A 27,998-nucleotide genomic window follows, 5' to 3' on the forward strand; every position below is an offset into this window, starting at 1 on the left:
GAGGTTAATGGCCTGCGCCTGCCGCAGCCCAGTTCAAAATCACCAATGTTTTTTTTTTTTTTTGGGTTGATAGTTTGACTGGTTTTAGTCAGTTCCCCTCCCCACCGTGGTTGCTGCAGTGAGAGTGGTGGGGGCGTGCAGAAGTCTTGACTTCTATTGGGGGAGGTGGCGGTTTTGGGAGGGGGGTGTTATTTCGATTGTCGTTACCTATCAGGTGTAAATTTCCAGGCACTCAGTTCATTTTGGGCCTGCTCCAGTTTGTCTTTAGTCTGTTCCAGTTCCGCCTTCATTTTGAGGAAAAACAAGTTGATGGCCGGGTCCACCATGGACGAGCGCAGTTGGGCCGCGCTGGGCTGCTGGGCTTGCTTCAGGTACTGGATGTGCGTCTAAGGGGAGAAACAAAAAGCTTACTGGGCTGCAAGGGAGAGCATTTCCCAATACCCTCTCTGACAGTGCCATCCTTACATCGTGGCCAATGAGGCTGCTTTAACTGATGACACCCAAAATTATCCACAGGCAAAATCTAAACACAATCACCATGGCTCATTTTTTCCACTCCACTTAACGCCTATTATGTTGCCATCGATAAGAGCAGAAAGATGTACGTACCGTGCACTCCTGCTCCTTGGTGGCAAGCCGCATGACCAAGATGTTCTCCCTGCGGGCAGAGTCCTGCTGCTGCTGCTTGAGTTTCTCCTCAGATTCCTTCAGGCCTGTTACATCATTGGCTGGCGGTCCCGGAGAGAAGAAAGTAAAGGCGTCAGGAAACTAACCCTCGGCCATCATCAACATGTGCATGATTGCCATCAAGAGTCACACAAGCGTGACGGAGTATGTGTACTTACAACAAAGCTCGGCATATTTGGCCTCCAGGACCTGCACATACGACTCGTGCTGTTTCCACCTAATAACAGGAGAATACATGTGACGTGAGGCTCCTCAAACAAACAGGATATCCCACCAGCGATGTAATACAGTGAAAGGCTTTTTTTTTTAATCCACCCAAAATAGGCATGTTCACTTACGAAAGACTGAATTTGCAGTCTTTTAAGTGTTCACGACCCCAACCAAATTCTATCAAACAAGCGTAAACGTAAGGCTGCCTGTCATAAATTAGACTGCAACAAAAATGTCAAGCAATTTGTAGCTTCAGCACTTTAACTTTTTTGTTTTGCTTCATCTTATGTCAACATGTGGACTGTACTTCTTAAGCACTGAATTTAGACACACGCACACATATATACATGCATATATATGTATATTACTGAATGTCTGAAATGAAGCAGATGTTTACTTTCCACATTTTCAGCCATTGCAATTTGAAAATTGCATTCACCACACTGCAATGTAGATTTCAATTGAAATAATTGTTGAGCCTTGGTCCAAAACACACGAAAGTGGCAAAACTAAAATTTTTGACATGAGGCCTATCTACTCCACGGATTTTGATCATTGATGCATGGCTGCAGTAACATGTCCCCAGCAATAAACGCGGGTTCACTGTAATGCATGTGTATAAAATGTGTGTGTGTGTATACCGTGTGCACAGCTCCTCTCGGGTCAAGGTTTTCATATCAGATTCACTGAGGCGAACCTTGAAGAAGAAACAACAAAGGACAGTCAATATTCAGGAGCCATAACAGAATGTAGGATCTGATTTGGGTCAAATAAGCTCACCTTTTTGGGCAAAGGCTCCTCGTTGGTCATTGTGAACTCTGCAGGTAGGGGAGGCACAGTTAGCAAAACAAATGCTTTAAACACAACGACGATGCAGTTAAGCTACTCGAAATGTTTGTTTTGAAATGCATTCTTTTGCTGAGCACGGCGTTGAAGCGGGACGCTAAGGGGAAGGCGAAGCTACCGGCTAGCACAGAGCGTCCGGAGCCTCGCGAGTGTGGCAGCTAGCACTTAGCACGACACCCATACTAAGCTAATGTTAACGCTCGCCCGCTGACTCCGCGTCGCCCCCGCTGCTCGAATACACGCATTTATGTTAGCCCATTGCGTGTGGCTTCCACAACCCCCCCGATTTAAAAGCAACAATCATGCCAATATCGCCTATGTTCTCGGCACCTTGTTATCACAAAATGGCGGTGAAGGAAACGACTCCCTCCCTCGCTCGCTCCTTCTCCTCAAACGAGCCCACGGTCGGGCTGCACGAAACGGGAGGCCTTCACAAGCCACTTACCAGCACCCCCTCCACCTTCCGTTTGCGGCGGTGGTCTCCGGGCGTCTCGGCTGGAACGATTCGTTCACGGCGTGGCGTCGAAGGCGAGGTTATATTTAGGCGAGGAGCTCTGTCATGTTGTTTTGCGAGGGGAGGACACAAGCGGAATGGAGCAGGCGAGTTGGATGGCGGCCACCTCCTCCCGAGTCACACAAAGAGCGCAGCAAGGGAAAAAAATAAGACGTATCACTCTCCAGATATTTAGTGACACACACACAATGAACATTTCCGCATTATGGACACCAACTAAAGTTTAAAGTATTATTCGGAACTGTTTATTGTGTGACAGAATTCCATTGTTTCTTCATTCATTCAATTTTGCTGCTGTAGATTGCGAATTTCTCCATTGTGGGACAAATAAAGGTTTTCTTATCTTATTCAATTTAAATAATTCTTTCATGGGTCAAAACTTGTTCAAACCATTTCAACTTTAGCTCATTTAAGACACCATGGGAACTATTGTTTTCATACTGTCCAAATTTTCATATTGTCCAAATTTTAATTTTCATGTCCAAATTTGTGTTTTGAAGAGAGAAATTCCTTATACTCTGATAGACGATCTTTGAAGATCAGTCTGACGTTTTTTGTGATTTTTTTTTGCCTTTTTAAGTATACAAAATATTTTCAAATATTTACTTCATACAAACAATATTTGTATTTTCAATTTTGTTTGCAGCGCTTATTAAAATAGTGACATTTAAAATAGGCATAAAACATCATGCATACATTTTATTATTCCGACAAATTACACAGTATAAAAAATGTTACGTGTGTATAATACAATGAATAAGGTTTTAAATGTAATTCAGAAATACGAAATCCATACAATACGTTTTCATTGATTTCAGTGTAGCCCATTTCATTTCGACAACCCCCCCGCGTGTTGACAATGGTACGGTCGCACGCGGCTGTCAAATTGAACCAGCCCAACTTGAGTTCAAGGGCAGTTGTTGAAAAGGCTCAGAAAAGAATCCACTTCTGTCTCGGTAACAGTGGGACAAATAAAGGTTTTCTTATCTTATTCAATTTAAATAATTCTTTCATGGGTCAAAACTTGTTCAAACCATTTCAACTTTAGCTCATTTAAGACACCATGGGAACTATTGTTTTCATACTGTCCAAATTTTCATATTGTCCAAATTTTAATTTTCATGTCCAAATTTGTGTTTTGAAGAGAGAAATTCCTTATACTCTGATAGACGATCTTTGAAGATCAGTCTGACGTTTTTTGTGATTTTTTTTTGCCTTTTTAAGTATACAAAATATTTTCAAATATTTACTTCATACAAACAATATTTGTATTTTCAATTTTGTTTGCAGCGCTTATTAAAATAGTGACATTTAAAATAGGCATAAAACATCATGCATACATTTTATTATTCCGACAAATTACACAGTATAAAAAATGTTACGTGTGTATAATACAATGAATAAGGTTTTAAATGTAATTCAGAAATACGAAATCCATACAATACGTTTTCATTGATTTCAGTGTAGCCCATTTCATTTCGACAACCCCCCCGCGTGTTGACAATGGTACGGTCGCACGCGGCTGTCAAATTGAACCAGCCCAACTTGAGTTCAAGGGCAGTTGTTGAAAAGGCTCAGAAAAGAATCCACTTCTGTCTCGGTAACATCGTCACCAACATGCTCTGCAGAGTTGCTCAGATCCGCAGGTAAAGCGAAAACTTCACCAAGCCAGCGGCTCATTGCGCACTTGCTCTACAGGGTTCGTGAAATAGCCACGACACAACAACGCTGTGCTGCTTATCTAAAGCTAACATTGCACATGCTAACACAGAGGAGCTGTCCGGCTAGGTTACTTTGTTGCGCACTCTTTTTTGAAAGACACACCAGACTGGTAAATAATGCGCTTATAATGTTGTGCTCAGGTAACATTGTCGTGGATAAAGTTGTCAATTCATTTCAAATCATCAAACTAACTTGTAATCAGTCATTTTTGAATCATCATTGATTTGAAGCAAAAAAAAAAGTCCAATATGGTTGCCCAAATGGTGGCACTGTAATCAATAAATGTGCAGTTGCCTAATTTATTTATTTTAGCCAATGCATAACAGCAAACCGAAACATCACATTTCTTTACTCTGTCTGAGATGGTTACCAAACAAGTGACGTAAACATAGTCATAAATCGAGTTGCAACTATAATGCAAACAGTGGCTTATCACTTCAACTTTTGATATGATTTGCTACATAAACACGTGGACTGAACTGATCTAGCCATGACATAAAATCCCACTTCAAAAAATTAAATAACACCGTATCTTAACAGTGACCCTAATGAAGGCAAATGTGTCACCGTGTGAGTGTCAGGTGCGCTGCTAGTTTGAGTCAAGCCGTGCAGCAGGCGCACAGACAGAAGCACACGCTTCCTGACCTGACGTACGACTATGGCGCCCTGGAGCCACACATCAACGCGGAGATCATGCAGCTGCACCACAGCAAGCATCACGCCACCTACGTCAACAACCTCAACGTGACGGAGGAGAAGTATAAGGAGGCGCTTGCAAAAGGTTAGCGAACCCGCTGGCATGGCGACGAATCAACGACAAGTAGTGAATTAGAATGATTCATCCTACGCCCCTTTTGGTCGCGGTGTGTTTTAGGAGACGTGACTGTGCAGGTCGCCCTTCAGCCTGCTCTTAAGTTCAATGGAGGAGGTCATATTAACCACACCATCTTCTGGACTAACCTCTCTCCCAACGCTGGCGGAGAGCCACAAGGTAACATTAGCCAATTAGCATACATTGCCCTTCCCTTTTAGTCTTTGAGAAACATTTGTGACCCCGAGTGGTGAGACATCACCCAACACCGAATCAAAAACGCATGATACTAAGTGGCATTGTTTGTTAGGGGAGCTCATGGAGGCCATCAAGCGGGACTTTGGCTCCTTCCAGAGCATGAAGGAAAGGATGTCTGCCGCCGCGGTGGCAGTCCAAGGCTCAGGCTGGTCCTGGCTGGGCTACGACAAACAAGGCGGAAGACTTTGCATCGCAGCTTGCGCCAACCAGGATCCTCTGCAAGGGACCACAGGTCAGCCTTGTCTCACTTTTTCCTTGAGTGTCTCTTCCCAAATGCTTCACTCCTTCCGAACTCTCACCCCCCAGGCCTAATCCCTCTCCTGGGCATCGACGTCTGGGAGCACGCCTACTACCTGCAGTACAAAAACGTCCGGCCTGACTACGTGAAGGCCATCTGGAACGTCATCAACTGGGAGAATGTGAGCGAGCGTCTCCAGACTGCAAAGAAATAAAGACTAGTCCATCCTTTAGGTGGCTGGGGAAATAAAGTTTGTACAATTTGGTATCATGAACACCTTGCACGGACTTCAATTGCAAATCCATTACCACAGGTCCTCTTCCTGTTGATAAAGCGCACAAAAAGTGACTTCATGTCAAAAACTGACGGTTTAACTGAATCTTAGTGGCTCTACATGGAGTGATGCAATCATAACATGTTGGAATCCGCCTCGGTAAAACCAGTTCATGTAATTCTTTTAGTTTTTTTGGATGTCTAATAAAATCATGAGGTGAATGGATTTTCTTTCTCGGTTGTTAAGCAAGCTATGTCACAAGTCCAGATGGAAAGGCAACCCCCGCTTAAAAAAAAAAACATTAAAATACACCAGAGGAGAACATTAAAACTGTACTTGAACATAGTGCCAAAGTGTAAAACGTTCATACCGGCATGCAATTATAAAAGCGCATAGTTTTGGTCGTCACAACTGTTGGATCAATGCTAATCTAGCATTAGCACTGGAAACAAACTGACATTCGCGACAGCTGATTACGTTGGAAACATTCCTCATTTGTAGTCGTGTTACTATTACATCAATTTTTAAAAGTGAAAGAGGTGATAAATGTACCTGTGATACGCCCTTCCATCTCAGGTTGTTCTTCCTCAGGAACGGTGTTTTATCAAACTTCCCCCTCTTTTAAGTAGATTTGGTAGACATGCACATCAAACAAACAAAATAAAATCGCGAAGGAACTTTCTCATTTTAGATGCGATGGAATTACTGTATTAAAAAGAAAAAATATTGACCTCACTGTGCAGAGGATTATTGCCACAACAAAATGCATACATTATCATGTCTACGTCTTTCACGTTGAACTCTCACAGTCAACCACATGAGACAAATAAAATATTCAAATTGCACACTTGTAACCTCACGAGACAGAGAAAAAAAAAGTCTCTATGTTGCATATACATATTCTTTGTACAATAGAAACCATCTCCAAAACAATTCTTCCGTCACATGAACTCGGCTTGTGTAAAAAGTAAGGCAATAAAGCAGATACTCTCAAGCCACCAAAACAGTCGCGTGGCTACTACGAGATCAGGTTCTTATTCAACCGCTTTGCAAACCAGGGAGTAATAGAGCTACACTGAAAGGATATTAAAAAAAAAAAAAAAAACGTCGGGGCATTTTGTTGCGTTTTTCTGGGCAAAAAGTTCCCATGAAAATGAAGTTTTCATTCATTTTAATATGCCACGATTAAACGTAAGAAAACTACACAAGTGCATTCTCAAAATCTTTTTTTTTCCTTGAAAGACTAAAAATCTGAAATGATTTTTTTTTAAAATCCCAAAATATAAAACCATCTTCCTTCAATGTGCATCTACGAATCTCAGAAAATACATATTTTTTTTCCCTCCTAAATTATCATATTTGACCTCTTTTCTGCATGGCCCTAATACTCCTTTGTACTTTTTCAAGTGTGTCACAGAAAGAAAAAAAAAAGAAGTTATTCTTTGTGCTTCAGAGAAGGTTCACCATAAAAAAAAAAAACATTTGATGCTCAGCTGATTGCATAGCTTGACTTATTTTTTTTCTTCCTAGCAACAAATCCAGCATTCCGGATTGTAAAAGCATCACGGGAGAGAAAATTATTTTGCACACTTTCCAAAACATAAATAGGTGTCATTATATTACAGCACCGTCCAGTTCTGGATCAGAAATATAATACATTCATCAGAAGTAAAAACCTTGTACGCACAAACCCCCCAATGCCCCCCCCCCCCCACCTCCCATCAAAAAATGTTATAAACACACCAGTTATAAATATTCCCTCCCTCTTTTGGTTATTGGTCCCTCCACATGCCGCCACCCCATATCTTTGTTGTGCATTTCTAAAGCGCTTTTGGTCCCGGGTGTCAATCAAATCACGCTCGTTTTTTTTTTTTTTTTTTTTGATTGTATCAACGCAAATGGGTGCGACGCAAATTTAACTCATGAAAGGAAAAAAAAAAAAAAACTATGATGCCAGAATAACTTCAACACATTTATGAGGATAAAATGTAATATTCTGGGGAACAAAAAAAAAAGACAAGTATTGAAAATATAGTTGCATCAAGAAAATAAGGTGCAAAATTCTGACAATTCAACAGTATTTTGGAGGAGGAAAATGATTTATAATCTCAATGATGTTTTCCGGGGGAGGATATTTAACTATCCTCCCGATTTTTTTTTTACCTTCATCCATGCCTCATAAATACACACAAACAAGTGCATATCTCAGCATGATACGTGCAACTGGTTGCCCCATGACAAGTTTGAACAACTGCGAAGCAAAAAAAAAAAAGGTTGGGCTTGAGGAAGTTCAAAACGTAGCCGGCGATCGTCGTGATTAAGCGGTCGGGACTTCGCCTCGCTGGGGCTGTAAAGTGTCATCAGTAGACGGAACGGAGAAGCGTACTCACAGGCCTGAAGTCTGGGCTTGAGCCTGACCTTGAGGGTGACGACCGGCGGGCTGGGACGCCGCCTCGCAGTCGCCGGCGCCCTGCTCGGGCCCCCGCGCGTACATGAGCACCAGCGCGACGGTGGCGAAGGTGGCGGCGTTGACGGGGAAAGCGCGGAGCAGTGTGGAGGTGAGCCCCCGCGTGAACACCACGTAGCCCTCCTTGCGCACGCTCTGCCGCACGCAGTCGGCGATGCCGCCGTACTGGTTGACGCCGCCCACGCCGTCCGCCTGCAGCCGCGACTTGATCACGTCCACCGGGTAGGTGGAGAGCCACGAGGCCATGCCCGCCAAGCCGCCGGCGAACAGCAGCTTGGGGATCAGGTAGCGGTCGTCGGGCTCGCAGCCCAGCTGCCTCGTCAGCACGTCGTACGCCAGGAAGTAGATCCCGAAACCCGGCGTCTCGCGGACAAAGGTGGTCACCATGCCCCTGTTGATGCCCCGCACGCCCTCGCGGCGATAGATGCGCAACAGGCAGTCCACGGAGTTCTTGTACATCTTCCGGGAGGACTTTTTCTCACCCGAGCCCTGCATCTGCATACGCGTCTTTGCCAGCTCCATCGGGCAGCAGATGACGCACTGTATGGCGCCCGCCGCCGCGCCCGCCAAGAACTGGTTGGTGGGCGTGTCCCGGCCCAGCATGCGCATGGCGTTGCCCTGCACGCCGAACACGATAGCGTTGATGAAGGTCAGGCCCATCATGGGGGAGCCGATGCCTTTGTACAAACCAAACATCTGGAAAGAGGCACGGAGGAGGCGCTTCAATACGACTTCTGCGGTATTTCAGGTCAAAGAATAAGGGAGTGTCGTCAATACGTACCGACTCCTGGCGAATGATTGATTGGAAGCAGTGAAAGGTGCCGCGGTACAGAGGCTTACTAGCATTCTGGACCTGCAGTCTGACCTGGGGGGGAAACACACAACCGCATTTTGTAGCCACACTGACGACCGCCATTTCCTGCGTCAGTGAGGTGGCATGTCACGCCATTTGGCTGCGTGGACGCATTACGCTAGTTTGTACACTTCTGTTCACGAAAGAAAACCCCAACAATGGTCACTGAAATCACTTGAAGCTAAATAAAAAGTCAAAACAACTACAAATGTACCGAAAATGAACACTGTCCCTACCGTGAAGCTTGGAGGACGCTTGCGTATGTTCTGGGGCTGCTTTGCTCCATCAGGCACAGGCAAGTGTCTTGAATCTGTGCAGGGTACAATAAAATCTCAAGAATATCAAAATTGTCTCAATATTTCGCGGCTGTACAAGCCACATTTTTTTTCCTTTTAAAGATTCTGTTGAACCACAATTTAACCTATTTCAGTGACCTTTGTGGATTTCTTTTTTCTCATCAACCGAAGAGTACAAACATTCCCCCCCGCCCACCAAATATGTAAATTGGTGTTAAAGTGTTCTTTCCTACCTTCACTGTGTCAAATGGGTGACCAACTAAAACTCCAGCAGCACCTGAGGACAAACCACAAACGAGGCATTCAAAATATGTGAATTTGTTCCAGCGCGATACACACCATCAATCTTGTTGACTCGACATCGAGCGCGGCTGGTATGTTGCAAAGCGAGGCCTGAAAACAAAGAGAGGTTTTTCCTGCCAACAATTGAAAACAGATTCCCCTCAAAAATCTGAGAATTGGCAAATGGCGGAGACCAAGTATGCTGGGTTCACTTGAGGTCACATTTGGACTATTTTTAAAATGTTTTTTTTTTTTTTGTACTCAATGAGCAAACATATTTTTACTTACCCCGGTACATTTTTTTTTCCTAAGAAAAAAAAAAATCACAATTTTTTTTCTTAAAAAAAAAAAAAATCATCCAATAACTTTTTCCTTGCAATGTTTTTTAATGGGTTTTAAAAATAATGTAAGATTAAGACTACAGAAAAACCAAATAAAACCTTTTTTCTCATTTTTTTTTCATCCCCACGAGTATGATCATGAATGATATTTGAAGATTTTAAGTCTTATTTTACTCAAGAAGCAAATAACCTTTTCACGTTACGATCAAGACTCTCGTTCTAAAAAATGAAATGCACACTCAACTTTTAAGTTGACTGACATGTAGCGAAATTATGATATCATCATCTTTCTGAGTGACGACAGGCACGCTGTTAGGTCACCTGGCCCTTAACTGAGGTCATTTCTGTCACGAGCCACCTGAGTCTCGTACGGAGTCTGCAACCAGTACACAAGCACCTTCACAGCGGATAAAAATAGGGCGTGACATTCTCTTCCCACGCGTGACTAAAAGGCAACTCAAGGGCACGAGATTTAAAAAAAAAAAAAAATCGAGACAGGTCAAGTGAAAGTAACAAAAACAGGAGTGATTTAACGCTTTCATACACCAATAAAGATAACCTGCAACCTGATAACCTGATAAGCTGTCCACTGTAGTAACCGCTGTCCCTGAGAGGGTTGAGGAGGGACACCAATCTTAAAACTTTCCACTCGAAAGAGACGAAGGGCGGTTTGCATCGAAAACCTGCGGCGGTTGCCGTCCTCAGTTGTAAACAAACGTCTGAAAGCTAATCCCCACGTAAGCACCTGCTTGACCACATGACCTGTTTGTAAAGAGAGCGCCAGGAAAAGAACACAAGCATGTGTGTGTGTGTGTGTGTGTGTGTGTTGACTCAAATGACGCCGGCCGGCCATTGATCTCAATCAACTACTACTAGCGTGTGCGTCACGGACACAAGAGAGGTCACCCAAAAAAAAAAAGTGTTTTTAAAATACACGACAGAGGCTCCCTGCGTGTTTAAGTAGCAGTTTGAAGTTTTAGAACTACAATGACACCTATGCTAGTTTCTTCTAGCCAGCCTATGGCGTTTCATATTAAATGTTAGCATTAAGCTAGCAATTCAATATGATAATTTGGTTGAACATTCACCTTTTAAAAACAAAAAAAAGGCAACATTTATAGCTGATGTTGTTTTTGGCCCACCACAACACAGTTACATGAGAATGTTGGCAAGCACGTGCCCCAGCAGTGTACTGTCGACAAAGCCCGCCATTGGTCAGAATAGGGGTGTGTGTGTGCATACCCATTCCTATCATCCGTGTCATGTGTGTGGAAACTTCACACACCCGCCGGTAGTTGACAAGCTCAACTGCTCATTTTGGTCGCACCTCAAGCGGAACAACACGGGCTTAAGGAGGGCTTAACCTTCACGAAACGTCATTCGTTCTCCTTGTTTGCCGCGTAATGGTGGCCCAACAGCTAATGATTGCAATTACAATCTCTAGTCAAAAGTAATGACACAAATCCACCCACCCCCCCCCCCAAAAAAATTGAAAATTGTGAGATAAGGAAGTGATGTTAAAAGAAAAAAAAAACATTGTTAAGTAAGAAGAGGAAATGCAGGAAAACCAAGGTTACGACAATATTGCGACATTAGGAGATTAAATCGAAGTTACAGTACAAGAATAAAGTTGCAATGTTACGAGAATAAAGCGATGTCATAAAGAATTTCAAAGGCACAAGCCAAATCTGAATGATACGATATGAAGTGGCGGCGTTACGAGGAAAAAAAATTGTATAGTTGAAAAAACGGCAATGTTTACGCGACAGAGAAAGAGATTTTTTTTTCTTTCTACAACATTAGTCATTTGCACTTGATATTCCAAATCTATTTTGTAAAATGAGGATTTTTTTTCTCATAACAAGCAACCTAAAATTACAACCTAAAATTACATCATATCCAAACAACATTTTTCTTGTAATATTCTGAATTTACATTAAATTGCTACTTTTTTCCCTCATATTTGTTGGGGGAAAAAAATGACCTCTCCCTTGTGATCCGCCTTGATTTTCGCATAATACATTCTCTTGACCCTATTTAAACTATTTCCGAGCCGCATTAGACACTTCAAGGGTGATCTCTAGATGTAAACAAACAAAACCAATAAAAGCAAAGTTAACCTCAAAACGCGTTTGCCAATCAAAATGTAGACGCGGCTGCTTAAATCGAAACTGATTGAATTGTTCAATGAGCGTCTTGGCAAACACCAGTGATTTTCCATTCCAGCAGACATTTCACGGACCTTCAGTGTCCCATGACCATCCACAAACCACCCAGAAGTGCATGAAACTAAACTCGGCGTTGCTCTCGTGATTTTTAATCTAAAAACCTGCACGCAGCTCCACTGTGCAGACTCTGGAGTGACGGCTCAGGAGCGATCTCGATACGCTTAATCGTGCCCGCGGATCGACTTTGAATTTGCATTTAGTCGTAATCAGAACGCAGAGTTGCATCACTTTATCAAACGGGAAGGGGTAGGGGGGAAACCGCACTTACCACCGATGCAGCCAGCCACAAAGTCCATCACCGCTCAACACCGAGTCACCTGCCCGCGTTTGAATGATTCCCCACTCTATGCAAAACACGTTAATCTCGCTTCTTTTCCACACCCACTTAATCGATTTGCCTGACGCCCAGGCGCGTAGTGACGGCTGTAATCTGTTTGATGAACTAATGGAAGCGACGTTTAAGCGAGCACTTGGCGAGCCTCTTCCTTTCCTCCCTGTTGGCCTGCGTGTCACGTTTGGCGACTAATTTGTAAATCTTTATGCTAATACAAGCACCACGTGGCCTTTTCGTCCTCACGGAAGCGCGCTGAACAGCTTTGTGTGCTTGCTTCACAGAAGTTGCCTTGGAACAGTGGGCGTCATAGGAAGTCAACTCGCGAGGGGAGGGGTTTGGCAGCTTTTTGACCAATCCGAGGTCGGGAACGGAGCCGACACCCGCTTGTACCAATGTTTATGTCCCATTATTGGCTAACACGGGGAGTGGTGGGGAGGGGCTCCAAAGGTTTGAATTACTTCAGGGTGGGGTTTGGTGGGTTCCTGACCATTAAAAGGGCTGGAATGAAGTCAACACCTGAGCGTATCGACCGTTCTCGCCTGCGATTGGCTAATACCGGGAAATGGCTCATGGCTCTCAACAGCGTCACGGCACGAGCAACGTTTATCGAGATTCCGAAAAAATACACGTGGCAGTCGCTGTGTGTTATAATACTCCACAAAATCATCTGTCAACTTTTTTCAATAGTATGCAGTTTTCAGAACGTAACCGGAAAGAACATAGACCGGCGTCGTAGACCAATCAGCGTATGGTAATAACGCTGCCATTTTGTTGTGTACACCCTTCACGCCTGCCATCGACCAACCCGGGGGGAGGGAAGGGGAGTGGTCTTAAATTATGTCACGTGGGGATTTACATATGTGAAACGTTTCGAGAAAACACTTTAAATTACTAGCAATTTCTTTGACGTGCGGTCAAAGCCGGAAATTGTGATGACGTTTGGCTCACAGCCACTGACAGCATCTCTCGTTTTATTTATCTATTTGTCACGAACAAGTCTCTTCCCGCACTCCATCCATCCATCCCGAGGACGTTACATAACAGTTACTCGTGCAAGGAAGTCAGCGAATGCAGTGCGAGGCAACAGCAGCGCCGGTGACAAGGAGAATGGCCATATGCTCGGACATAATTTCACGCCGGGTTCTATTTACATGCTATTAGGATGCACGTCGCCGATTTCGTCTCCGGCTCGTTGGCAGGTAACTGAAAACTGACGAAGCTGAAAACAACATTGTGGCTACTACATTTTTTTGACGGTATTTGTGTGTTTGAACTAATACCGACATCGTACGGGCTGAAATTAGATATCAGTGAACATGTAGGTAATAAACAACGGATAGCCACTCACTCTCGCTACGTGTATTCTCTCATTCTTCAGAGGGAACATACCCGGCAAACCGGTTATAAACCAAGTTTTAAACTGAACCGTACGGCTTCCGTAGTATTTTCTTCAGGGGCGTAGCTAGCCATTGAGGTGCCCTTCACATTCACAAGAGAGTAACTGTAATTCTTCACGTAGTGTACTTTAATCTAATGTTGACAAAACGTGAGTGAGTTTAAAAAAAAAAATGTAACAATTCTATCACGGCATAAATTATTAGTTGTATATCAATCTTTAATCAGATATTTTAATCTTAATTGTTATCATTGACCACAAAAAAGTATACATTTGACAACATTCTCCTATTTCTTGAGCTTGCTTAAATCCTTAAAAGGATTAACTCGCAAGCAAATCCCAGCAGCGGTTTTGAGGTTACGAAGTTGTTAAAAGTTGTAAAGTTATGAGAATGAAGTGACGTTACAAGAATAACATCACAAAGTTCCAAGAATAAAGTTGCGATGTTCCATAACGAAAGATGTATGGTTGAGAGACTAAAAGCTGCCGAGTTATAAGAGTGAATAGGGGTTACAAGAAAGTCAATGTTATGAGAATAAATCCGATTGCGGAGAAAATAAGCAATGTTAGGCAATCGGTTACGAGGTGTGTGTGTGTGTGTGTGTGTGTGTGTGTATGTGTGGGTCCTTGCTTTCCTTTCTTTGCGCAGGGGCCTGTGGCCTGGCTGTGGGATACCCTCTGGACACCGTGAAGGTGACGGTTTCAATTTTTATATTTTTTAATTTGCAAATATGATTGGAAATTCCATGTAAAAAGTCAGCACTCATCTACTTCCATTCTCCAGGTCCGGATCCAAACCCAAAGACAGTTTACGGGAATATGGCAATGTGTCGCCACCACGTTTTCCAAAGAAGGGGTGAGAATATATGCGCATGGCCTCTTCATTAGGAACACAATCCGAGCATTAATTTGGCAGTATTTCGACGAGAGTGGGTGTTGCAATGGCGTCGAACAGTAGTTAGAAGTTTGAGCTGATCATTTTTATTGCGCTTGATTTAATTCATGCTTTGTCTTGGGGTTTGATTTAAATCATGTTTTTTTGGGGGTTTTTTACTTTGGTTTCCATTACAATTTTGTTGAACCCCCCCAGCCCTTCCTCTATTATGGCACACCTGCAGATGGAATGTGTTGGTGCCTTATGGCTTAAAGCAGGAATGTTGCCCCCCAGGTATTTTTTTTTTAACCCCCTAAATCCATACTGTGCTCGCCTTGTAGGAGCGAGGGTTGTCGCCCCCCCCCCCCATGTGTTTTCTTTTAATTGGCGCAAACGGGGCGCTGTCAAAAAAAAAAAAAAAAGAGGCGACCTAGCGGCATCAGATATTTTGCAGGATTACGCAAATTCTACATGAGCATTTCTATTAATGCTTGTAGAGGGATAAGACAAGACAAGGAAGAGGCCTTACGATTTCCGTGCAGATGGAGGAAATTACTGTTGGTCCGCTTGCAGTGGGGCCACATTGTCACGGATGTGACCCATCCGTGACAAGTGAAAATCTGTAAAAGAGAGATCAAACATACTTTAACCCTTTCAGGGACGGCCGTCGGTTACTCCAGTGGGCATCTTATCATGTTGTCAAGCTACAGTGTGCATGAAAGGGTTAAAAAGACTTTAAAAAAAAAAAAAAACATACCAATGTACAATATTTTCCATGATGACATCAGGTGCACGGCTTCTTCAAAGGCATGGCGCTGCCGATGACGACGATCTCCATCACGTCGTCGGTGGCGTTCGGGACCTACCGAAACTGTCTGCAGTGTCTGAAGCAGGCGCGAGGGACTGTCCACGTCCCCAGTACCAAGCCGGAGATCTTCCTTTCAGGACTGGTTGGCGGAATAACGCAGGTACCGAAAAAACAAACAAATCACCATCACCATCATCTGCAACACCGCACAAGGTCATAGCATAGCTTGGAAGCTACATACTCGTCACTGTTGACTGTTTCATCTTAGTCCATCCTTCCATTTTCTATTACACGTTCCCCATCTGCGCCATCATCTGCGTCACACAGGCTACAGAACATGGATGAATGGATCATAATAATATCCTAAAGTGACACACATACTTCGCTTTTCTTGCCAAGGTGTTGTTTGTAGCGCCCGGTGACATCGTCAAAGTGCGCCTCCAGTGTCAGACAGAGTCGATGCGGCGAGGGAGCAAACCCAAGTACCGCGGACCAGTCCACTGTCTGCTGAGCATCCTCAAGGAGGAAGGCCCGCGGGGGCTGTACCGGGGAGCCCTGCCACTGGCGCTAAGGGACGGGCCCGGGTTCGGCATGTACTTTCTGACCTACAACACCATTTGCGAATTGCTGAGCGAGAGCAGAACGGAGAAGCCAGGTGAAGGGCGACACTCGATGACAGACTTTTTCCCTACAAACTAGGTTATATCACCCAGCGCTAGCTTGACCGCAATAACGTTTGTCTTGTCTTCTAGCCTGGAGCGCAGTGATGTTGGCCGGGGGCTTTGCGGGAACGGTGGCGTGGTCCATGAGCACGCCGATGGACGTGATTAAGGCCCGCCTGCAGGTGGACGGCTCACGGGAGACGCGGCGATACAGGGGGTTGGTCCACTGCATCGCAGAGACCACGCGCACCGAGGGAGCGGGCGTCTTTTTCCGGAGTCTGGGAATCAACTGCCTACGCGCTTTCCCCGTCAACCTGGTGGTGTTTGTCACCTACGAGCTCCTCACTGGCCTTCTGCAGGCTAAACCGGACAGCGCCGACACCCCTCGGGTGGGCTTGGAATGACAGCAGGCATCCTGTTGATTTTGGGGGTAACAACATTAGTGAAAAGGGACACTTGGAAGAAGCTCCAAACAAAAGTCAAGCGCACAACACGTTCATTGGAGTTTCTTTAGGGAAATCGCGCCCCCTTGTGGAGGGCTGTAGAATCGCTGGCGTTGTTTTTTTTTTTTGTCATTTTTGCTCAAACAGATTTGACGGTCAAAGTAATAACATTTTTAAGGTGTCATCCATGCCATGTTTATGATTAAATGTATATTTTGTGTTTGCATGCACGATTGCCTCAGATATTTATACTTGTCAGGCCGTAAACAAAGACCCACCAGAACAAACCCACGTTTGAATACATTGCATAAGTGGACATGGTGAGACAACCTTCAAGAAAAAACAACCCTCAAATACTTTTAACGGTTATTTACAAGAGGCGTCTCGTGTTTTTCAACGCCTCTCAAAACGTGTTTATCGCTTTCTGATGATCTCACGCATCAATTACGCCGACTTTAACGGCCATTACAGAGCAAGTAATGAACCTTGCTAGAAATTCCACGAATCTGACTTGTTACTGCGAAGCAATGAAAAAAAATTCTCAATGTCGCCTTTTGTTAGCTGCTTTTGATTCAAAACCTGCGTGTCATTTGGCCCGGGGGCAACAACGGGGAAATAATCATGCCAAAAAAAAAAAACGGCAGTGGATTCCATTGTACTTCCTTAGTTTACACACTCAACTGTCGAGGGGAGCAGAAGTCTATTTGAAAGAGGCGTCTATTGATAATTATGCAAATACAAGAAAGTGTAATCTCGCCGTTTTGCTGATTTTTTTTTTTTTTGTACAGTGAATAACCCCAGCGTTGTTCTAAAACTCATTTTCCGTATTCTGGGCGTACTGCAATTCTGTTCTTGACCACTAGATGACGGCACACAACTTACTCGAGACCGTGTAAATTTGTAAGAAAGAAAAAGAGCTAAAAGCCAGAATTTTTTTAATGATTATGGTTATCGAGTCATGATTATGCTGTGCAACTGAACAATATTCCATTTTTAAAAATTCCTATTCCATAATATACTGCAATAACTGTCCCGCGGGAATGTTCTTGACAAAATGTAAATGATTCGGACAAATTGTTCTGGAAGTCAATTTCTCCAAGTTGGCAGCTTTGCTGACTGCGGGGGTGGTCTGACGGATAAATAGCGCAATGGAGGGGGAAGTTCTGTTTCGTAAATAAGTTCCCTGTGCAGTATCGAAGATGGATTGGCAATTGGCGCTGCGGGCAACCCTAGAAGGGGCTGAAAATGGAGCGCATTCTTTCCACAGTTTCTACGATCTTACATCATGCCCTTTCACTTGATTTAAAGTGCAGTATACTGTATATATAAATGCATATAAAGTCATATAGCTAAACTAATAATGTTCCACAAATACATAAAAAAACATGCTTATGATGTCATAAAAACTCCACTGGTGGCATTGTTATGGGTTCAGTGGCTACATGAGATCATTACCATTCACAGCAGCACGCTGACATCACGTCTTGACATTATAGCTACACGGAGAGCACCAGCTGTGGAGAAATAAAAAAAAAAGTGATAAAACGCGCTGATAATGACCGCGCCGAGCAAGCATGTGAACAAGTTCACCGCGTCGGTCTTTCTGCCCTGTCCGCATCGCGTCTGCGCACCGTCCGTCCTTTCGTAACGCTCATAACACTCGGGGCCCCCCTTTTTTCGCGCCGATTGCTGTCTGGGCTATTTTGGGACGTCTGCGCTCTCACGGCGGTGACGTGTGCTGCTGGGTAAAATATTTGCAGCAGCTCAGGCGACCCTGGGCCCCAGCGGAAGCCTCAATCGGCAGGGGGGAAATGGATGGAAGATGAGAGAGCAGACGGGAGAATATTAGTCAGCGAAGGATGTTATGTCGGAAAAGGCGCGATGACGCGGGTATCAATGAACAAAAAGTGGTATTAAAGATGATATTTTGCAGACAAAGATAATCTGAAGCGGGAATGCCCCGCCTATTGGCGGTTTCGTTTCAGTATACTGTACTGTACACCCCCCCCCCCAATTTGTGCTCGTTCTGTAGTGATCCAACATGCCACTAGGCGGCGCTCAACCCCGCCCACATAGGAATTGGTCTCGAGGAAATGTTGAAACGATACATCTCGCAAGATTGAATATCAGGCCTGAATGCAAAATTATTCAAGACAGACCAGAGCTGTTACAACCAGTCTTTGCGTAGGAAGCAAAGAAGACACCAGACGATTGAGCGCAAGGATGAATTTGGAGACTACCGAAGAAGGGAACCTTGAGAGACTGTGAACCATTGTTTGTACTAATACACAAGGTCAAGTCATCATCAGATGCCCTTGAGATACAATAGGTCAGCAGCAAGCAAGTATTAAGAAAGAACAGCGGATGCTGAGACCAGAAGGACATTAACTCTTTTATGCACCAATAATGATAACTTGTAACCTGATAACATGATAGGCTGTCCCTGAAAGGGTTAATGAGCAACGCACATAGCGGCAAGGGCAGCTGTCCATGCAATTTACAGATATGGAGAAAGCCTTTTGATAGCCTCCATAGGAATCCCCTATAGAGGATTCGTCACGCATACTGAGTACCAACTGAGCTCATGCTCATTATGTATTTCGCATGCACTGCAGGCAAGTGCACCACACTTTTTTTTTTTTGAAGTGAAAACGAGCATAGGACAGAATTGATGACCATGGCGATGTTTGGCATCAGAGTTGACTGAGCGGCGAGACAAATGACTTGAAGACCCACCAAGAGGACATAGATCGAACAACCGCAGAGGAGACAAAGAGAATCGACCTCTTCACCAGATGATGACAAAAATCAACGGAGACAGAGACGACAGCAGACATCGAGGGTACAACTGCTCAGGAGAAGACGACCACGTCTCAAGGGCAGCATTTAAAAAAAAAAAAAAAGAGCCGTTTAAGTCAGGCACACAAAAGTCACCTCAAGCCATAAGTCGGAGGACCCAATTAAGTGTAGAACTGGACTGCGCTTGTGAATCCTTCCGGTGTGTGTATCTGTGTGTGTTCGCTGGTGACCTGGCTCAAGTGTTGGCTGGTTAGGAAAATAAAAAAAACACTTGAACAAAAGTCGTGTTGTTGTTTGAGCTTATTTGAGGACATCTTAAAGGAGGTCTCACCGCTTGATGTGTTGAGTTACGCAAACTGGGTAAGTCGCGCTTAATAGGTGACCGTGTACATTCTGTATGTCTCCGTGCTAGATTAGGGATTTATGCTCAACATGCACAGTCTTAGCCGCCTATGCGGCGCGACCTTTTACCTCTGCTGCTTACACAGCAACGTGTCGTGCGGGGAGTGAGTGTGTGTGTGTGTGTGTGTGTGTGTGTGTGTGTATCATTCTACAAGTATAATCTAGTTGTTCTCTCAATTGGTTTTCGACAGTGTTGGTCATCTTGAGCACAGGGACCACTTTCCGAATTATTTTGTGGGGTCTTCAAAATCGCAATGTGTGGAGGCCGCTGCCTTAGTCGCCGAGCACCAGGTAGCAGTCTGCCTTGGGAGAGACCCATTCAAGTGGGCGTCAGTCCACCCCGGTGAGCCCCCATTGAGCTTCCTTTACAAAAGAAGCCTTGTGTTCGCAAGCTTTTGTCTTTGCGCCGGCGTAGCTTCAAACCGTCCGTTTGACGCCGACCTCCCCTTGACATCAAAATAATACTCGCGGCCCAATTAATTGCGTAACCTATCAGATCGGCCGGTTGTGTTGTCGGCTTCGCCGCGACGCTCAATTGCGCAAGGCCGCTATATTTGCATTAATGCGGTCCGTCATTCCCATGGATGGGGAGTGCGGTCCAGCCCCGGCGTCATAGCCGTGTTTGTCCAACAACACCAGCCTACTTTATAATTGACGGGGCGGAAGGCCAACTTTTTTGTCCACAACAAACAAACAATGTTGTTCTCATGGCTTGCGAAGCATTGAATTTGACATATGGGGAATGCGGTGGGTGTTGGCCAGAATAATGGCTACGAACATTGCCTCCAAGGGGCTCTGGACGGTTGCATAATAGCGCTGGTTGGTGGGGATGTCCAACGGTTTATCCATGAAACCATAAAGATACTTTATCAATGGTGGAAATCAGCTTTTTTTTGGAAACCTTGGACATGTTGACGTTCATGGGACACGCTAACTTTCAAAAGTCGTAAAAAAAAAAAAAATATATATATATATACACATATAAAAAATCACAATAATAATAAATTAAAATTGATTTTTGAAGTCAGTTAGTTTTAAGAATTTTATTTTTCGAAAATGCTCTTTTTAGTTTTTGATTTAGTTTTTTATTTATTTATTTGTTTTTTAATATCAACTCAAGTCAAGCAGTCGAATCAGGTCTTGTCATTTTACTCAAGCGTGAGTACATGATCACAACCGGTTTTCATTCACACACTAACACAGTTTGCTTCCAGTAAAGTTCACGTCAGGTCTCGAACGCACGCAGGAGCCCAACGTCTGCCCCGCCTGTGCGCTAGTTATGGTAGCAAAGAGTAAACAGGTCACCCAAGCAAGTGTTCCAGCTTGTACAAAAGGCTGGACACAGCAGGCTAGCATCACAGAACCCCCCGTGCTGGTATTCTCTGGATGTCAGCAAACAGTTGTAAACGCTCCAAATGACAAAAAAAAAAAAAAAAAAAAGCTGCCCTACTTAAAGTCTTTTGTGGCAAAAAGGGGTTCCAACTGTCGCTGGAGTTTGGGATGAAGTATCTCCCCGCTGATGCCATTGTGGGGTCATGAGAACAAACGCAGGGGCCTTATTAAGCCTAATTGTCAGCATCCATCTGGAGAGCTGGCGCGGCCTCACGACAAATAGCAACACTCAATGACTTTGAGCAAATTCGTTTCTCTTGGGCTTCTTTGCGTGACGCCACCCTCGACGAGCCTCAACCATCCCCGCTGACCTGCTACAACCCAGGCGCCCGTCGGCCAAACGCTGCAAGACTACACCGAATTTTGATTAGTCCACGAGTGGGGAAAAAAAAAAAGGGCCTCATTAGGAAAGAAAGAAGGTCGCGTTTGGAAGCAAACGCAAAATGGACGATAATGGCGTTAACGTCATCCGTTACGTATCTATAAATGAACATCGGATGGCCGATCCGGTCGTCCGTCCGTCCGTCTATTATCCAACATCCATTTAGCCCTCCAAGCGGCCATCACTTCATCATTTATCATTCTTATCCAGTCATTAACGGCCACTCTCTTATCCTTCCATCCGACCCTCTCCCTACTCTACGATTATAATTTACAACACCAAAGGGTGTCATTGGGGGAGGAACAAAAAGTCGACAGTAAATGGCAACGCCCTTTTCGAGACACTCATCCGTGTACATTTGTAATCCGCGCTCGTACATCTGGACCGACAGCGTGGACCAGACCCACCGGGGCCGGCCTCAACGTCTCTCTTTCCCAAGACAAACGGCCGAGTGGCTTGACTCAGGAGCCCGAACGGAAAGCCGCGTAGTGCATTGTAATTGCAATTAGTCACAAAGTGAACGTCTGAGTGGAAAATGCCACTCGGTTTCTTTTCGGATTAGTCCAAATGCATCTCATTAAACACTCCAGCAAGCGATTGGCCCCCCCGGTGGGGTCGTGAGGTGCAAACACAACAATGCGGCTCGCTGTACGTTGCGCTTTGCGTTAACAGTGACGGTGACAATGAAAGGGCAGAAAAGCGGTTTTGCTATTTATTTTAACTGATTGAAATCTACCCTTCAAGATAGTTCGCGGCGATAATAAAACACAATTGAGGCTCTAAGATTGGAAGGAGCGTGAAACCGTTTAATGGAGTCAGTAACTGGAACAAGTTTAGATCAATGGGCAATCCGAACGCAAGCCGATTACGTTGATTTTTGATCCGCAAGCAGTCCCGGCACGGAAACATGCCTTATACATCTCGGATAAGTTCCCGGGATGCAAATATTTAGACATATACAGCGTGGCTGAGGGAAATAACTCAACTCCGGGGAGATTATTGGGTATTACTGTAAATCCGGTTCATTATAAAAGTACGAAAGTGGCATTTTGAATCACAATTTAGGGATTTGCGCTTTGCATTAGCTGAGCACGGTGGTGCGTCGTTGGGCGATCCGTTCAATGCGTGCGTGCTGCCGTGACGCAACGGCACGCTTGTGGCAGCTGCCGACTAGATTTGAAAAACGTTCAATTCCGGCGCGGAGCGGCACTTGATGACGGACGCGGCATCCAATCGGAGAGGGGGTGGCGCCGTGCTTTTTAGAGTGGCGACAGCAAAAGATTTAGGTGGATTTTTAACTTGTACAGAGAAAATGGAGGGAAAAAAAAATTCTAAATGCGGTGTGCTGAGCTCTGGGACACAAGGCAAATGTGGACTCACTGCTTTGGATGCAATGGGGAAAAAAAAGCATCGGATTTTACTTTATTCTATTATAAATATTAGCCTAACATTAAATACAGCATTAGCAAACATGCTTAAAACTTATACTACATTTTGGCCTCCTCCTCCTCACTCCATTGCAACACTGACGAATACGTATTTGCTGAGCGGCGGCCTACTTTATGTCCTAACTGGCAAAAAAAAAAAAAAAAAAGGCACCGGGTCACTTCCCGTTTGGTCACTTAGCAACCACTGCCAAATATGGGCAAGCTCTGTTGCCATCCCCGCAGTATCCTTTCGTGCTTTCCCGGCGAAGGATGCCGTAAAGAACAAATGCCTAAGTTCATTAAAGCACAAAAAAAAAAAAAAAAAAAGAACGTCGGTGAGTCATGTGTTCTCATCGGGATCACATCAGTCCAGCGAATTTGCCTTTCTTGTTAGTTTCATGTAAATACAAGGGAGAAGCTTCAGTCAATAAACTTAATATCTTTACTCTCGCTGTAATATTACCGCCCGTCCGTTAGCGTGGCCGAAACTGCCAACGTTGGCGAATAATTCATGAGACAGATCCAGCGAGAAAATGGTTCGCATAGCTTCAGCGCTCAAGCCGAACCAAAGGCGGCGCGTCGGTGAGTTATGAGAGTGTTTGGTGCGCCAAGAGGCGGGGAAAGAGGGGAGGCGGGAAAGGTGAACCGAGGACAGGATATGAGAAGGAGAGAGTGTACTAGAGGACAGGGCACGGGCAGGGCAAAGAAAGGCAAAAGAAACGAGATCGGGGAGCAAAAACGAAAACATTGAGGAAGGAAGGAAGGAAGGAAGGAAGGAAGGAAGGGCACGTTTGCGCCATGGCCGACGTCCAAGCAAGTGCTGAATTGTATTTCTTGGGCAGTCACACAAGTACAGAAACCTTGCAGTCGTAGGTTTGACCGAATGATACAGTGGAAGCCTGCGGGACCATCTTTGCGCTTTAAACGATGGGAACCAAGCTATCGTGCAGTGAGTGCCTGGAGCGACACACGATCGCCGAGCCCCAAGGACAGCATTCGTGGAAACGTCTCAAAGGACGACTACGAGAAAGAGCTGACGAAGATCCAATATCCCGCTTCCACTCAACGACTTGGAAGGAGATTTTTACGACTCCCAGTGAGGCTCCTGCTTGTCTGACGCGGGACGATGGGCTGCCCGCCTGCCTGCCCGCCCGCCCGCGGTGGGTCAAACGAGGCTGGGGGTTTAAAACCAGGTGGTACACAAACACCGGGTCAAGTGGCGCAACAAGGGAAAACGCCCCACCCCCCACCCACCCAACCCCACTTCCGAAAACTAGGACACGGCGCCCTCGTAAACATGACGGCAGCAGGACGAAGAAGTGTTGCAAAGGCGCGCGTGCTCATCGCATGAGTCACACTTCGAAAGCACCTGCTGCTCACAGCTGGAAAAGAACTACATATTCACACACACACACATACACCAGACGCAGGTGGAGGACTAAGTGGAAACATAACCTTAACCGCACACGTGGTGGCCATAAATCTACACCTAAGCCAAACCGTTTCCCTAAAGCGTACAACGCTAACCTTAAAGGCCCTGTGAATCGACACCGTGTAATACGGCGTTGTTAAATTCCAAATTTGACAAGCAAGCCCACGCGTGCTTTAGTAGCAAAGTATATTTCCACCGCCTCTCTGTGACAGAGGCGCACTCGGGGCCAACGACGAGGCACTCTAAAGGCAAGGAAAGCCAACTTTGTGAAGACTATTTCATACACAAGGCAACTCAATGTGCTTCACACAGCCAAAAGCGCGTGTGTGTGTGTGTGTGTGTGTGTGTGTGTGTGTGTGTGTGTGTGTGTGTGCAGCACTGTTCATGGCACCCTGAATATTCAATTAAAAATAGATTTGGCTTTTTACATCCTAATAGAGGTGCAACAACCAAAAGTCAGGAACAATTTTTCTCCATTTCCCGCCCCAAAAAATTGTTTGTCCTAATCTGATCGTCAGGGCACGCCTTTTGCATCAGCCACTGTAGGTGGCAACTTGGAGGAGCCCCCCCCTGCCCTCCTTCCCTTCATCAGATGCCTCCACTTACCGGTTGATAACGCTTGCGTAACGTCAACGCGCAAAGAAAATATGCGCGCTGGATTTGCCGATGCGCGGGGAGCAAGACGGGCGCGCCTTCACACAAAGCAGGACTAATGACGGCAGGACTGTGGAAGTCGCAGCTGCCTCTGTGGGGGGGGGTGCGCGCACGTGCACAGAGTCACAAACGCACTGACACAAATAACACAGTGCGTTTGAGGTCAGGCGTCATCGTGTGCACTTCCGTCCTAAAACGCCGCCAAACGGATTTGGGGTGTCGTGTCGACGTGTGACGCCGGAATCACATGATGAGGAGGATATTCACCTCACTGGCTTTCCAAAACTCATTCGGCGGCGCCTGGAAACAACGTGTGTGACCTCTCCTTCACCCTGCGAGGAAAATTCACTCAAATAAGCAGAAAGCGCAAATGAACGCTCATCATAAACTGTATTCCAAATTTTACCTGCTCATCTATCAAAGGATACATATTTTTATTTTAACAATTTTTTTCGTTACTTTTTTTTTCCCGCCGCGTCTTTCTGGCGAGTGGTGACAAGCGCCCCCCTACTGGCCAGGCTGCCACCGCCTTGTACACCAGTCCGACGTGAGAATGTGAAACTGGGACTTTGCCAACATTCATTCTTGCGACTCATCATGTTGACGCAATTTCGCTGTTTAAACAAGTCGAAAACAAGACTTTTTATCGCACAGGATTGGAAGTCGATTGATTCTTATCTGCTTTTACGTTTGACCCTCGGTAGCACACAAACAACCAGTGCTTCGCTTTCTGTTTGACGAGACGACGTCATCGGGTCCGTTTGAAGGAACACAAAGTGAGCAAACAGTACAACAACAAGGTGCGGGTCACATCACGCATGACGGCCGAGTGTGATAGCGCCACTTTGGCGAGTCCCAAGTATACGTGCGTGCGTGCGTGCGTGCGTGTGTGTGTCCTCTCATGATCCGAGCACGCGCTGACAGGGCTCCAGCAGAACGTGTCTCCACGTGCTCGTAATTACTCAAGAGGCTTATAAAAACACGCGTTACTTCCGCCGCCTTGAACGCAAACATGCCATTTTGCACGTCGCCGCTAATGACACGGCCTGTCATCTCAGTGAAGTCCACCAAGATGAATGTTCCTGCCAGTGTTTACCGATTTAAACGTATTTGTGACGACTCCGAGAACTTAACCGTGACTTTTCCTTTCATTTTTTTTTCCACTCAAAGAAAGGCTCTCGCTTTTGAAGTTGTAAGACTATCACGTACAAAATGTTCCGAAATGCCTTTAAGAGGCGGGGCCTAGTGCGCGCGTGGGTTTCTGTCACTCAAAGGCAGCACCAGTTGTTCACGGAAGCTGTGAAATTTTGGATCTCCCAATTCGGAAAATTTGATGTAGCCGCATCGCAAAACCATCGCGATGTCCGAAACGTGTTTCATCGACGCTTCACGAATCCTTCCAAGGTCAGCGTGTCACGCTCGACCCGGCTGGACGAGGTTCCCTTTGAACTAATGATTCACTTTCAAGTAGCTTATCTTGAATAACGTTGGGAAAAATGCTGCCGTGGGCGCACTTTGTCCGATTTTTATTGCTTTTCCATAGCGGGTTAAGAGAATATTTAAGTGTCATTCACAAACACGGTCAAACGGGGTTAATCTGGTGATGTACGGTCAAGGTCGATTCGTTGAATTGCGCGGGTGTGCCTCACGTGATAAAATAGCCTGTTCTTGCGCCACACTTTGGGTAAACGGATTCACTCGAAAATGTCATCGGTCAGAGTGTGCGTCATTGCGAATCGAAGCCGGAATTTTTGACTGTGATAACATCTCAGATTGCGCATGTCTTTCCCCTCGGCGTTCCAAACCCCCCCCTCCAACCCATGCCACCAACCCTGTCGGGCGCTTTTGAGCAACACCCCGGACCTTCTCACTCTTGCTGCGAGGGTAAAACATGGTTGATCTTTTCGAGCTGTTGATGTCATCCTTGAGAGCATGAGTCAACCCTTGAAGCAGTACAGAGGAACACTTTAACCGTTCATCACCCTCTGACACGCCCCATTCCCTTCAACACCCCCCCCACCCCATGTGGGAAAGCTGCTCACTCTCTTGTGTGTTAATACACATCACCCTCTGTTTGAACCCGCACTAGCGAGGTGGCGTTAGCTTCGACAAAAAAAAAAAAAAACTACAAAGAGAATAAGTGAATGACATTCAAGGCCAAGTGAACGAAATGGGGACGTTTCCAAACCCCCGCTCGGCAAAGCAAAACGGAAAGTCACTTGAGGTGAAATTTGAAAAGCGACGGACCCCGAAATGCCAAAACCTGACACCGCACAACAAAAGTAGCAGCCATTGTAAATGTCAGGAATGCTGCAGTTACGAACACGAGTAACTGGATGATGAAATCCCCTTCAAATCGGAAAAGTGGAACCGAACAACACTCGAGGACCCGTGATGCCAAAATGTGACATCAAAACAACAAAAAGCACAACTCGGCGTGAATGCAGGTTATGCTGCGTTCACTCAAACTGGGAAACTTCCGACCCCCGCAACGGACTGCGTAAGGACTTCTCATTTCTTGAGTGCCGTATTCCGTCGGCAAATACGCCTCCGCCTGAACACCAACCGCTATTCAAGACACCAACTTCCATGCAACCTACGACGCGGAGGTGTTGGGAGTTGGATGACGCGTCGTGGCCGCGGCGCCCGTTCGCCGGCCGGTTTGGGGCGGAGGGCGGGGGGTCGCGCGTGCGGCCCGCCGATGGCAAAGTGATGCATACCCAGCAGCCACGGCGGTCCAGAAGGATTAGGCCGAGAGGGAGTATGTGAGGGTTGCCTAGCAACTATGAACCCACTCAAACGCCGCCTGGCGAGCAGACAGGCCTTGAATAGGCACAAGTTGAAGTCTTGACTCAACCGGCTATCACGGCACAGAATGACACACACACACACACACACACACACACACACACACACACACACACACACACACACACACACACACACACACACACACACACTGTGTG

The 27,998-nt window shown here is 45.5% G+C and overlaps 4 protein-coding genes across 12 annotated transcripts in view; 2 read left to right on the top strand and 2 right to left on the bottom strand.

Annotated features, from left to right (window-relative positions):
• The window catches only part of wtap (WT1 associated protein), a 7,103-nt gene extending 4,737 nt beyond the window's left edge, over window positions 1-2,366 (bottom strand). Inside the window, exons 1-6 of one of the 3 annotated variants that reach the window (XM_019894959.1) lie at window positions 2,189-2,366; window positions 1,678-1,715; window positions 1,539-1,594; window positions 846-904; window positions 610-728; window positions 208-386 (exon numbers count right to left, since the gene is read on the bottom strand). In XM_019894959.1, coding sequence (XP_019750518.1) covers window positions 208-386; window positions 610-728; window positions 846-904; window positions 1,539-1,594; window positions 1,678-1,707 — 443 coding nt within the window. In that variant the 5' untranslated portion in view covers window positions 1,708-1,715; window positions 2,189-2,366. Of the gene's footprint in view, window positions 1-48; window positions 387-609; window positions 729-845; window positions 905-1,538; window positions 1,595-1,677; window positions 1,716-2,188 lie in introns of those variants that run through there. The other 2 variants (XM_019894961.1, XM_019894962.1) reach the window with 2 other exon arrangements.
• A 741-nt stretch (window positions 2,367-3,107) lies between these two features.
• Window positions 3,108-5,785, top strand: sod2 (superoxide dismutase 2, mitochondrial). 2 transcript variants are annotated; one of them, XM_019894973.1, is made up of 6 exons: window positions 3,108-3,195; window positions 3,841-3,903; window positions 4,561-4,760; window positions 4,854-4,970; window positions 5,101-5,280; window positions 5,355-5,785. In XM_019894973.1, the coding sequence occupies exons 2-6, from the start codon at window positions 3,875-3,877 to the stop codon at window positions 5,498-5,500; spliced, it is 672 nt and encodes a 223-aa protein (XP_019750532.1). In that variant the 5' UTR covers window positions 3,108-3,195; window positions 3,841-3,874; the 3' UTR covers window positions 5,501-5,785. The 2 variants fall into 2 exon arrangements, with proteins under 2 accessions (XP_019750532.1, XP_019750531.1); XM_019894972.1 differs by lacking the exon at window positions 3,108-3,195 and having other exon boundaries at window positions 3,770-3,903.
• A 481-nt stretch (window positions 5,786-6,266) lies between these two features.
• On the bottom strand, window positions 6,267-15,454 carry LOC109530978 (mitochondrial basic amino acids transporter-like). 4 transcript variants are annotated; one of them, XM_019894969.1, is made up of 4 exons: window positions 15,389-15,454; window positions 9,410-9,453; window positions 8,809-8,892; window positions 6,267-8,723 (listed from the first exon to the last, which is right to left on the bottom strand). In XM_019894969.1, the coding sequence occupies exons 1-4, from the start codon at window positions 15,414-15,416 to the stop codon at window positions 7,947-7,949; spliced, it is 933 nt and encodes a 310-aa protein (XP_019750528.1). In that variant the 5' UTR covers window positions 15,417-15,454; the 3' UTR covers window positions 6,267-7,946. The 4 variants fall into 4 exon arrangements, with proteins under 4 accessions (XP_019750528.1, XP_019750525.1, XP_019750529.1 ...); XM_019894966.1 differs by lacking the exon at window positions 15,389-15,454 and adding an exon at window positions 15,161-15,255; XM_019894970.1 differs by lacking the exon at window positions 15,389-15,454 and adding an exon at window positions 13,710-13,754.
• On the top strand, window positions 12,983-16,774 carry slc25a47a (solute carrier family 25 member 47a). Of its 3 annotated transcripts, none has more exons than XM_019894965.1 (6): window positions 12,983-13,560; window positions 14,407-14,450; window positions 14,542-14,613; window positions 15,420-15,599; window positions 15,839-16,094; window positions 16,192-16,774. In XM_019894965.1, the coding sequence occupies exons 1-6, from the start codon at window positions 13,524-13,526 to the stop codon at window positions 16,503-16,505; spliced, it is 903 nt and encodes a 300-aa protein (XP_019750524.1). In that variant the 5' UTR covers window positions 12,983-13,523; the 3' UTR covers window positions 16,506-16,774. The 3 variants fall into 3 exon arrangements, with proteins under 3 accessions (XP_019750524.1, XP_019750522.1, XP_019750523.1); XM_019894964.1 differs by lacking the exon at window positions 12,983-13,560 and adding an exon at window positions 13,585-14,348 and having other exon boundaries at window positions 14,381-14,450; XM_019894963.1 differs by lacking the exons at window positions 14,407-14,450; window positions 14,542-14,613.
• The last annotated feature ends 11,224 nt before the right edge of the window (window positions 16,775-27,998 follow it).

This window comes from Hippocampus comes, unplaced genomic scaffold (assembly GCF_001891065.2).
Source record: "Hippocampus comes isolate QL1 unplaced genomic scaffold, H_comes_QL1_v1.1 scaffold8, whole genome shotgun sequence".
Classification (NCBI taxonomy): Eukaryota; Metazoa; Chordata; class Actinopteri; order Syngnathiformes; family Syngnathidae; genus Hippocampus; species Hippocampus comes.

Bases quoted from the DNA above. Each gene is read 5' to 3' on its own strand.
- sod2 (XM_019894973.1), top strand. From the start codon at position 3,875: ATGCTCTGCAGAGTTGCTCAGATCCGCAG. The intron at 3,904-4,560 runs GTAAAGCGAAAA...TGTGAGTGTCAG, and splicing joins AGAGTTGCTCAGATCCGCAG to GTGCGCTGCTAGTTTGAGTC. The intron at 5,281-5,354 runs GTCAGCCTTGTC...CTCACCCCCCAG, and splicing joins TCCTCTGCAAGGGACCACAG to GCCTAATCCCTCTCCTGGGC.
- slc25a47a (XM_019894963.1), top strand. From the start codon at position 13,294: ATGACGTTTGGCTCACAGCCACTGACAGCATCTCTCGTTTTATTTATC. The intron at 15,600-15,838 runs GTACCGAAAAAA...TTTCTTGCCAAG, and splicing joins TGGTTGGCGGAATAACGCAG to GTGTTGTTTGTAGCGCCCGG. The intron at 16,095-16,191 runs GTGAAGGGCGAC...CTTGTCTTCTAG, and splicing joins GAGCAGAACGGAGAAGCCAG to CCTGGAGCGCAGTGATGTTG.
- LOC109530978 (XM_019894966.1), bottom strand. From the start codon at position 15,215: ATGTGGCCCCACTGCAAGCGGACCAACAGTAATTTCCTCCATCTGCAC. The intron at 8,893-9,409 runs GTAGGAAAGAAC...TTTCCCCCCCAG, and splicing joins ACCCATTTGACACAGTGAAG to GTCAGACTGCAGGTCCAGAA. The intron at 8,724-8,808 runs GTACGTATTGAC...GCCTCTTTCCAG, and splicing joins CAATCATTCGCCAGGAGTCG to ATGTTTGGTTTGTACAAAGG.